Source organism: Agrilus planipennis, unplaced genomic scaffold (genome assembly GCF_000699045.2).
Source record: "Agrilus planipennis isolate EAB-ADULT unplaced genomic scaffold, Apla_2.0 scaffold240, whole genome shotgun sequence".
NCBI lineage: Eukaryota > Metazoa > Arthropoda > Insecta > Coleoptera > Buprestidae > Agrilus > Agrilus planipennis.
Genome location: NW_020439153.1, coordinates 321205 through 332946, shown reverse-complemented (window position 1 = coordinate 332946; position 11742 = coordinate 321205). Strand labels below are relative to the sequence as shown.

At 33.7% G+C, this 11742-nt stretch overlaps 1 protein-coding gene and 1 long non-coding RNA gene across 12 annotated transcripts in view; one reads left to right on the top strand and one right to left on the bottom strand.

The window, feature by feature from the left end:
- Positions 1 to 11742, top strand: part of LOC108739726 — a 50886-nt gene that overhangs the window by 31548 nt on the left and 7596 nt on the right. For both annotated transcript variants that reach the window (XR_001938222.2, XR_001938221.1), the window contains one exon: positions 10206 to 10241. This is a non-coding gene — a long non-coding RNA (uncharacterized LOC108739726). The remainder of the gene's footprint in view (positions 1 to 10205; positions 10242 to 11742) is intronic.
- Positions 530 to 7825, bottom strand: LOC108739724 (rho guanine nucleotide exchange factor 7). 10 transcript variants are annotated; one of them, XM_018473759.2, is made up of 10 exons: positions 7613 to 7798; positions 7262 to 7360; positions 7084 to 7204; positions 6878 to 7025; positions 6604 to 6822; positions 6351 to 6549; positions 6071 to 6292; positions 5774 to 6016; positions 3181 to 3487; positions 530 to 1256 (listed from the first exon to the last, which is right to left on the bottom strand). In XM_018473759.2, exons 2-10 carry the CDS (start codon positions 7322 to 7324, stop codon positions 1000 to 1002), a joined length of 1779 nt encoding a protein of 592 aa, XP_018329261.1. In that variant the 5' UTR covers positions 7325 to 7360; positions 7613 to 7798; the 3' UTR covers positions 530 to 999. The 10 variants fall into 10 exon arrangements, with proteins under 10 accessions (XP_018329261.1, XP_018329262.1, XP_018329263.1 ...); XM_018473760.2 differs by having other exon boundaries at positions 3181 to 3484; XM_018473761.2 differs by having other exon boundaries at positions 1147 to 2023; positions 7613 to 7804.

The following is an 11742-nucleotide window of genomic DNA, read 5'->3' as shown; positions in this document are numbered from 1 at the left end:
GAAGGAGGAGGAGACTGCTAAAATACTAATAGTATGTATTTTACAATTTTTCTTATTCTTGTTTTGTTTATAAAGAAGGGTTTCGCTATTTCATATATTTTATGGGACAGTAGTTGTCATTTCATATTTCAAACTGTTACTTCCAGTTTAATAATCAGATACAAAACATTGGCGATGATACTACGTTTTCGGTTGTTTAAGAAAAAAACTCGATAAGTTCTTATTCAGCTTAAAAGAATCTGTACTATATAAAAACAAAACAATCCAAACCCCATAACTAATATTAACTTGTAGAATGCTTCTTGTACGTCACAAATTGTTTTAAGTGAGGACACTGGCAAAAGTATTCTTATTTAATGCTTCTGTGATAGCCAGTACTTTTTTATTCTTATATCAATTTCCTTTTTCTCGTATTTAATGATTTCTATCACTTATTTTCTTATACAAGTAAATTGTTTATTGTCAGGTGTATTTTAGTTTTTATAATAGATTATTTATTCTGTAGAATTTTTAAAGGAAATAACACTTCTTCTAGATAATTTTTTATTTGTAGCGTGTCACCATTTATATGAAATGGGATCAGATAATAAAATATAATAACAATCATACATACTAGTTGTTATGCTCCGTTTTTAAAAATAAAATGCATAATTATTAGCATGCATTACAGATTTCTCTGCAATTAATCTTTACATCTAAAAGTACATTTATAGACATTTTTCTTTACAAATGTGACGCGTATAATACTTAAACGAACTAGTTTTATAATAAATCATAATGGATGGAACACTGGTAGGACGAGATCAACCGAGAACCTAAAATTTTCATAATATACAAAGAGTACCAAACTTGTCAAGTCTACATAAAATAAAATATTTTTAATTTGGATACGCTCTGCATATTAAATAAATTAGAAGTCGCTTTCTAATTGATTCAATTTTTAAGGGGTTTTCTTTCGTGCTATATTAATTTTAGATTCTCGGCTAACGATTACATACACTATGTAAAAATATTGCTTTCCATGGTTGGCCACTCAATTGTTTCAACTTCTTTTGCTCCTCCTAAATTGTTTTTAATTATATTCTGTAATTTGCACCTGGCCGACCTTTCTTCCATAAATTGGTAGGAAAGCGTGTTGAAATTGGCTTCCAAATTCCTGAATTGATTTTGTAAGGTCTGCACAATGTCCGAAAGATTTTTTATCGTTTGTAACGATTCGATGTCTTTACATCCCTCGTAGTTAGTACCTACGTCAACTGTAAAAGTCCAAAATGAATTTGCACCTCCAACTAAGTTTCTCTTTTTTTTTTGTTTTTTAATAACATACAAATAACATTAGATACAAACCGTCAAAGTTAGTAGAAAGCTATCGTAAATTTACAGAAAAGCCAAATTTACAAAATATATGGACTGAAACGAAAGTGTTAGAAAAAATGTCAACCAGAATAATTTTTTAGTTTTTACTTCATAGAACTCTAATTAAGCACTGAAAACTGTATTTATTCTTTTAACTATACACACAATTCAAAATGATCCTACATCTACATGAGATACCCAAACACCACAAAAGAATATACCTGTAAATTATTGCTTCAATTTCTTTTTAAGCGTTATTTATGTGTACAATACTGGCAAACAATTCAAATATTATGTATAAAAGAAATCAAAACATTAATTAAATCACGATCACCCCCTAGAACATTGAAAATAATTTAACAAACTTTCTCTTTGTGCTACTACTTTTAACGATTATTTTGCTAAACACCCAATAAATAAGTATATAGGGTGTTTATTATTCGTCACTCATAGTGTTGTGACTTCTTCAGTTGTTTAATAACGAAGGAGCCACAACACCAAGTGGAAGCGCGTGGCGCGTGCGGCCGATAAAGATGTGGGTTCTGAGGGGGCGTAAACGGGGGCACTGCTGCTTGGCCGAGATCTATACTCGACCTGCACAAATGTGAATGAGCAAGATGCTTTAGTTCATGCACGAGTACGTTACCGCTACTAAGAAGGTCCACTGCTTTTTATCGCACCAAACGCCAGGAGGGGTCGGAAAATAAAAGAACTCTATATCAAGTCACGGTTTTTAGTACTATTTAGGGATGATATTGTTTTCAAGATGTAAATATTAAATCAGTTGCAGTCAACGTTAAAAACATTTTCTAAAAAAAACTAAATCCAGAAAATAAAATCATCCCGCGTCGTAAGTACTTTTATATAAATTCTACTATTATACTACAATAATGAACAACTACTAGAAACAATAATTTTATTTGCTGTACTAATTCTGTAACTAAAATTTTTAAACAAAAATTCNCACTATACATGCCGGAGTTGCCTGTAACGAACGTTGCATTGAAGCGCGCTCACGGCTCAAGCGATCCCCACTACGAACTCGACTACGTGACCGAGTAGAGGGGGGACATCCGTTGCATGATTTCGTTACATAGCAACTCGCATGAAACGAACTTACCCTACCGTGCGTAAAGAAGTTTCACTTCAAAAATATTTCGTGTAATTAAACAACACGCTACTGAAGTGAAACTTCTTCAAACACACAAACATACTGGGATAGGGTCTAAGGAATTGGTTGCATTGAAGCGCGTTCACGGCTCAAGCGATCCCCACTACGAACTCGACTACTTGGCCGAGTAGAGGGGGGACATCCGTTGCATGATTTCGTTACATAGCAACTCGCATGAAACGCACTTACCCTACTGTGCGTAAAGAAGTTTCACTTCAAAAATATTTAGTTACCTGCCTGATAATACGTCAACATTTATCAGAAAACTTCGTAAAAAGACGAACAAATTCAATTTTGCAATTGTGCAACCAAAAATAGTAGGTACACGGTTCCTAACTCTTACAGGGCTACTTAAGTTCGTCCAAATAGCCCTATCGGGGTCACATATGCGCATACGAGTTACGTACATTAGCACTCATCCCGTTTTTCCCTGGTCTTCCCTACATATAATTAATCGTGCAACTGCAAAAGTTGAGTTACTTTAAAATCCCNAAAAACTAAATCCAGAAAATAAAATCATCCCGCGTCGTAAGTACTTTTATATAAATTCTACTATTATACTACAATAATGAACAACTACTAGAAACAATAATTTTATTTGCTGTACTAATTCTGTAACTAAAATTTTTAAACAAAAATTCTAAAAAGCTTACCTGAGTTGACAGTGTTTCTAGGCTTCACGTTACCACAATAAGCTTCTATTACATCCAAAATGAGCGCGTCCTCTTTATACGTAATAGGTTTGCGACTAGAACGGCCGGGGGAACCATTAACTGTTACACCTAGGGCCAAACATGGGCGAAGAGGCGGGGTGGGACGAAGACAACTGACTGACCAACCTCGACCATTGTTACAAGCCGATTGAGGGGATGGGGTAGAACGGGTGCTAGGGTTTATTCCGCTTCCTTGACGACTGATCGAGTTTGATGTTCCTGTTCCTGTTGTCAGAGGTGACATCTGCTAATAAAAAAGTAAATGTAACTAAACAAAATATAAATGCAACTGTTGGTGAAGATATTTATTGCCTCTTTTTTATGAAATGGCTAGATGAAGAAGCATTACGTCAACGTTTACATTACATAATTAGCACTGTTAATTGAATATATAGAAACACAGTCTAAGAGCACAGGCAAGGGTAAGCAAAGGGAGTTAGGAATTAGTAACGTTTCGGAAGCACACACTGAACAGTCTTTGTGGTACAAATAGCTATCGGAAACACTAAATTTTGCACACCCTTGCCTGTTTTGGTGGCATCGTGTATTCCTGCGATAACTTCTGCTGGTATCTTGGCCTTCAGCCACCAGTGCGCGTATAAGCCCGATCGATAAATTCCCGGCTCGAATGCATTCTCTTTGACAAGATCATTATCAACTTTGGTATTTTGTTCATCTGCATTTTTTGATGAAGCCTGTCTAATTTGGGATAATTTGGAATGGATAAGATTTTCAGAAACACTCGGATGGGGAATAGATAGGCACGAGAGATCAACAGAATTAGTTGATGTAGATGCTACGGCATCAGTCCCAACATTTTCAGACGTCGATGTTTGACAAGACGTCCTAGGTGTTGATCCAAACGGCGACGTACATTGGCATTGCCTTTCAAACTTCCTGGCTTCTATTTCGCTAAAAGTCAGCATATTTAAATCACAATTGTTCAAAAAGTTAGATAAATTTGAGGAATTGGAACTAATCCTATCTTGCGCGGGATCATTAGGAAGTAGATCAGGCGAATTGAGTGTGCAGCTTCCTGCCATTCCTGAATCGGAAGATCTTGAACTACCATTACATGCCAAGGCACAACAGTCACACCTTTTCGACTTATCTGACGGTAAAGGGTCGTCAGATACTTGAACTATTTGATAACTCATACATCTACGAAGTGAATTTAAATTGTTATTCAACTTTCCTAATTCTTCTGATTTAATGTGTGTACTTGAACGTCTTCTAGGTTTCATTGTGGAAACATCAATGCTAGATAAACCCGTTCCGGATCTATTTCTAGGAATATGAAGAAAATTAGCCTGGAAATCCGCTTCTTTTTCAGAAAAATCTTTCGAGTTATTGGAACGTAAAGAAGTACTACTTTCGGTTGATTTCTTTGTCAACTGTTTTCGATGTTTAACTGTATTCGAAGAGTGTTCAGTCAAGTCGCTATCCAATGACTCCGATTTAAAATAATCTCTTGAAGAGCTCAATGCTCCTTCATCTTGATTGTATAATATTTCAGCAACTAATTTGTCCGGCAGTTCGACCGGTAACGGATTAATTGCTAATTCCAACGTACTAGAATGTGTAGAAGGCCCTTCAAAATTTTTATTTCTAGTTCTGCTTGCAACCTCCGACCTATAGGCCAAATTATCATCACTGTTGCTCTGCCAATGTGGAACTTCAACTGTAGTGAGGCTGCTTTGACAAAACCTATTTCCCACAAATTTTGGAGGTAGCGTTTGACGTTCTAATGGACTACTAACCATTGGGATAGTAGTATTAATTTTTAAATTGCAGTCTAAACTTAAAAGGTTCTCGCATGCACCTAAAGGCTTTACTTCGATATTGGAACTTGCATTGGAATTCTCAGAAAACTGGTGAGTTAATTTTGGCCTTAAATGGTTCCCGTTATTTTCTACATTAGGATTTTCTATTATTTTTGCACCGGAATTGATTTCTCCATAATCGATAAAGCTCTCGTATTTTTCTATTTCCTGTTCTTCCCCTGTTTGAGGATTATAATATCGAATATACCCGAAAGGGTTACTAGAACTGCTACTAGAACTACCACTAGAAGTATTATCACTATCTGATTTTCCATTTAAAGCATTTTGTCTATTTAGACGATTAGGATAATTATTATTACTGCTACTTTCGGAATCACTGTCACTATCACATTCGACAATGCTGTACCTTTGATGGGAATTATTAGTTACAATAACTATTTCGGTTTTATGTTTTCTTCGCTTAACACAACTCAAATCTTTCTTATTTAAATACTCAGAATACCACAGTTTCATTAGCAATCGCAAGTTTATAAGGTTCTCTTTAATTAATCGTCGATAATGACGCGTAAGATTTATGTAAGGAGCAGTAGGAGGATAATTTTGTGTTGGAAATGAAGGCTGATAAGGTAATGGAGGATCGAAAAAATAAGTCAAAACAGAAGGACTAATGCTGTAACCCCGATGATCCAACTGCTAACAAAAATTAAGTTTCTTTTTCTAAATTAAAGTTCGGTAAAATATATACTTACGTGTGGCGGAGGTTGTGGCACAACTTCCGCCTGTGAAGGGAGGGCTTTCTGATTGAAACTATTAACATTAGATCGATGAGGCATGTGCTTTCGTAAAATTTCAACCCAACGGTCTGCCTCTTCCTTACTTTGGCATACTGCTGTTCGTTTTTCTATTAAATGTCCATTTATTTCGAATGCGTTTTTATATTGATCACTGTCTTCTAAGCGAATTACATTGATCCCAGTTAAAGGTAATTTTCCCTGTAAATCCCAAAAGAAATAAAAATAAAAAATTTTTCATTTACTATAACAAACCTCATAAATAAATGCACTTAATCTGGGACTGACAGACAGTATTAGGAGTGTACTGGGAAATAAGACTAAGTATCGATCATGATGCTGAGGTCCCACTGCTACTGATCCCATATATATTATTTCTCCTAAGGTTGAAAGACTTTGGCCTTCCCAGCCTCTCACTGGTCCTGTTAAAACCTGAAGTTCCAGTTCTTTTTGTCGACGAATCGCTGCACAACTAGTCTAGATTTATAATCATATATTGTTAATAATCATTTTTAATGTAACTACAAAATCTTACAGCAATTTCTTTATAAACTGAAACTGATCTTTGAGTGTCTCCTCTATCAGGATGACTCTCCTCCAGGTGTCTTTCCAGCTCCTGTAGCATTCCAGAATATTTCTCTAATCTCCTAAATGGCTTACTTAAGCCCACTGTTAGAACCAAAACACCAGGAGTTGTTGCCCCACATGATTCCATATAAGTTGTTAATTCATCTCTATAAAATTAATCTTTAACTTAATTTTCAACTTGAATAAAGTTGCTCATTTACTTGTATTTATCTAAAATGAAGGCTGCTTTTGGGTGAAGTGAACAGTAACCTTGATGAACAGATTTCATTTTTGGAGCCCATGTTAAGAATAATCTTCCAACTCGTTGCTCCTCACTGGTCTTAGATTCTTCTTCTTCCAATAAATGTAACAGCTGTTGGTGTGTATCCAGTACTTCTAGTAAATTTCCAGTCAACTGTCTGTATTCATCCACAGAAAGACTAAAAAAAAATAACTTTACAAGCAACATAAAATAATTACAGCATGTTACTATACATTGAGCTTTTTTCCAATGGTTGTAAGAAATTTGAAACTAATCCTTGTTGTTCTGTTACATGGGCCTTTTCAGAGTCAATTAAATCTTTCAAAACAACAGAACGGTACTGCTTTTGCTGATTTACCATAGCCAGATTTGTGTGCACATCTGTATCAGTAATTTCTTTAATTTTTAAACATAATACAGTATTTAATTGTACTAATACCTTTGCATTCAACAACATAATTACTGGGAAACCAACCAGTTTTATCTCCCAAAGTACCTTCCCACCAGCCACCTTCTTCCTTCTGAGTTATAACTATTTTATCTCCTTTTTTAAAGCACAACTAAAATTATGTTCAAGGAAATAAAAGGGCAGTTACACTTATGTATTATAAATATACCTCATCATTGTTTTTCCCTTTAAATGAATATACAGCCTGTACTGTCATCGGTTGTGAGGACATTTTGGGGAAAAACTCACCTTATCTGTGAAACTCACACTGAAAACATTTAATCATTAATTGGTTCTTTTAATGGGTCATGTAACCTAAAAGTTAACTCCACAATTTTAAAAGACATCGAATGGTGCAATAAATTTGGAAGACTGTCACATTCTTGGCAAGTTTACTCACTCTTTTAACTTATATTTGGAACTTTGCCAAATGATGATACTAATAATCAACAGGAAGTTAGGATCAAGGTTTCAATATAAACAAATTAATTACTCAAAAAAAGAGTTAAACAAAACATACCTTTTAAGTAGTTAATATTTGTGCTCATTACAGTGTACTATGAAAAATATTTATTATGAACACATGACTGACAGTATTTCATATAAAGTTAAATTTTGTTTAATACCACTGAAAATAACACTAATACATAAATAATTGTAAAAAACGTTTTTAATTACAAAAATTAACAATATTAACAATAACCTAACCTTTAATTACTTCCATTTGACAGTTATCATAGAACATAGATATCACAGAACTAGACCACAGATCCTCTCCACTTCTATGACTGCTATAGTCTATTGTCTATCTATGGTTGTAGTTAATGCCATCTATTAGTGTTTTATGTAATTGTAAATGTTACTATGTTCCGCTAGATGTCTCTTCATACACGACTGGATATTAGAAATAATTTCAGTTTTTATAATGTACTGGGTGATTGATCAATATTATCACAACCGATTATCGTAAGTACCCTTTTTAAATTTACGAGGGAATTTTTTATAATAAAAAAGGAAGCACTCTATACCCAATACAATCTATTTACTAACATGTGAATAAAACGATAATTTCATAATAAGATTACATAAGGCTTATTAATTAAAGTTTCAATTTTATGCCATCTTCTTTGACTCATATCATGATGAAAATACCACTACTTAAATTTTTGTTTTACGACAATTATAATCTCTAAATTGTAATTAACCACATTTTAATTTGTTTTTGCAATCATAAATGATGTAATCTAAAGTAGTACGTTGATGTTCAACATAAATTATAGCTCCATATTTCGAAATTAGCCTTCATAAGCAGAAACTATACTTTACTATACTTATGTGCACCTACTAATTGAAATAGTAAAGAGAACGTGAAAATGTCCTTAAATAATGTAATTATGTGCGTGTTTTCCTTATGAAAGTTGCTCTCATCCATGCACTTGCTAATATGTTCAGCGGACGCCTTTTGAAACAGTAGGATGCATTGCGATGATATCCCCATTTAACACAATTTATACGGAAATTGTAACAAGTAGGATATTCGTAACAAAGTAAAATCGCAAACACTTTAAATCCATAATGATGTCCAGATTTTTCGTATTTGGCTCGTTTAAATTGAATTTCATCGTTAAAATAATATAAAATTGTAGTCAGTAATGTCTTCATCGAGTCACTTCTGATTTTACTGGTTTGTTGAAAATTACCTTTAAATGACCCGTTCGTTTTATGTTTTACAAAAAAAAAATAAAACACAACTTGAGACAATATAATTTAGATCAAGCAGAGCAGTACCTATAGAAAATTGCAAGAATCAAATTTTCGGTTTCGGAATATTTTTATTTAATTACTTATAGACCGGGAACTAATGACAAATAAACTTCTCCAATTGTACGGCACGTATGTACCTTGTTGGGGGTTGATAATTTACCCCTTGATAAAATAGATAGAAAGACTCTTGTGAAGTTAAAATTGTATTTTTAGAAAGACATATGTTTTTCCCTGTTCCATGAATAATTAAAAAAGAATACACTGAATTAAGAACTAAAATGTAGATATGAGAAACTTTTTTAACCATTTTAATTTGTTCATACTGTTACTTTCAGCTGGTTATGAACTACCATATTACATAAGAGTTTCCTTGAAATTTGTGCTTATTTGCGTCAGAAAGTTTTTACTAATTCGTGATTCGTACTAATTGTTTAGCATATATGTACTTAATATTAACCACATGAACAAAAGTGTTAGTTAAAATTCGTTAACGTGTATTATTATATAAGATGGAACAGTTAATTATGACCGATATGAGTTCCTTTATGGTCAAAAATGAGAGATCAAATTTCTTTACTTATTCTTACTTTTTTAATATCATTGTCGGCCAACGTATGATTTTTTTTGAAACAATTTCGAAATGATGATAAAAGGACCTTAATTAGAATCTTTGTTAATCGCTAATCATACAATTGTCATCAGCAAGTAATAGACGAAATGTACCTGTGCGTTCAAATTTTTTATTTATTTTTTTTATATATTTTGCAGTTAGGTTTTACGTGAAGATTATAAGTTACTTTAATAAATAAAAACAGTAAAATGGAACTGGGACATAATAATTTTATTGCTTTTCTTAAAGCAAGACTTAAGGTGCCTATTTTCCGTCTGCTGTATTTTATTTAATAAAACTAATGGCAATTAATTGATGGCGTCATTTAAGACTAATTTACACTTAATCAAACAAGTTTTGCCCACCTGATTATAAAAAAGTCGTACTATTAAAAACATTGACCCATTGCATGGTGGTATAAAGTTATTCTCTGAAACGAAAACCGGTTTGAAATTTTTACAACATGCTTGGAAACTTAAATTATCCAATGGTATGAACAAATAAATTATTGCCAGTTGAACTAGTCAAAATTTGGACAGATTGTCGATGGTACATGGCTCTTACATTTTAATCATTTATGCGAAACGTCGGTGTATGCAAAAATAAAATATTTATTTTTACCCCCAACTGGTTCTGATTTCTCTCTAGAAAGGGTAGAAATATGTAAAATTTATCGTAATTAAGTTGCTTTATTCTGCATTATCTCTATTCTTTTTGATTAAATTTTTGTTTATTTTAGATCGAGTTTGCCACTTGTTAGCGCCACTCACAGCAAGTAAGTACATCTATTGTATATTTTAGTTACTGAATTTGATACTGCTTGGCTCTTTGTTGGCACTTTTCAATTACCTATTCTAAATTACATCCTGAAACTCGCTAATTGGTTTTACCTACATTGGTACTATTGATAGTACAAACAGCAGGTATGCGACTTAGATATCTCCGTCGTATGCATGTATATGTACGTGCATGTAATGTTTTAATGTATTTTAATACCTATGTACACTTTCCATGGAATTCGTCTGACATACATTCTGCAAACACTAGCTTCTCAGCAAATGGGTACCCGAGTGTCTTTGTGACTTCGGGCTATTTCTCGATTATTATACTACGGCATTTTTTGTATGTGCCAGTTCTATATAACGAATATTTCATTAATGACCCAGATTAAACGAAACTAGACCCTGGAAATTACTGATCGATATTAATAACAATAATACAACCATGCATAAATAATACCATAAAAATTATTAGTTTACATTTATACCTTAATTAATCTAATGACAATTATCATCTTCCTATAAATGCTCTCATAATATAATATAGTGTGAAACTTATCTTCATAATTCTGTTACTGTCGTAATCTGACCAAAGTTTTGAGGGGTGTGCATGTAGGGTCCCGAAGAGGATAGCCACACTACCTCTTGTGGGCCCTATGAGGCTGCCCCCTAGGGCAAGCAAGGGGCATTTAACGCCTTGCCGCATTTACGCATCAACAAGAATGCCGTATGTGACCCCCGCGGGGAAAAATTATATCTACTCCATTAACAATTTTTGGAAAAATGAACTTTATTACTAATAAAAAAAAGACAATAAATACATATATCACTAATTCGTAAAATTTGTTCGCTCTTAAGTAAATTTGTGTTACTGGGCTGTTTTGTAGTCAACAATACTTTAAATTGCAATCGTTTTACTGTTGTTCGACCTGATGTGCGACATAATTGCTCATGGGGATGATTATTATAAGTTTTTTCATTTTACCGAGAGTATTTTCAAACGGATTTGCCTCATAAAGCCCCCATAAGGTAGATTTAATTCTAAGTTTGATACATGTGATACGTTTCCCCTTAAGACCTACATGGAAAACCCATAAGACAAGTATCACCACTTTTTTGTGGGATTTTCATGAGAAATCTACGGGGAAATCCCCATATCGGCATGTCCCTCATTAGTCAGATGAGGGCAGCACGCTACATGGGGCATGCCCCCTATGAATTCTAATCGGATGTTATGGATGTATGATGATTTCGGACAAATGATGGTATTGCAGATACTTTGGAAAAAGTTGGTGCACTCAGAAGTGTGATCAGATACTAACACAGAGTATATACGAGGGTGGATTGATAAGTTTCCGGCCTGACCAAGAAAAACAAGGTTTTTAAAAATTTTTTTTTTTTATTTCTCAACATAATCTCCTCCAAGGCTGATACATTTCTCATAGCGGTGTTCCAGTCTATTAATGCCATCTCTATAGACTGATTCGTCAAGCTCCT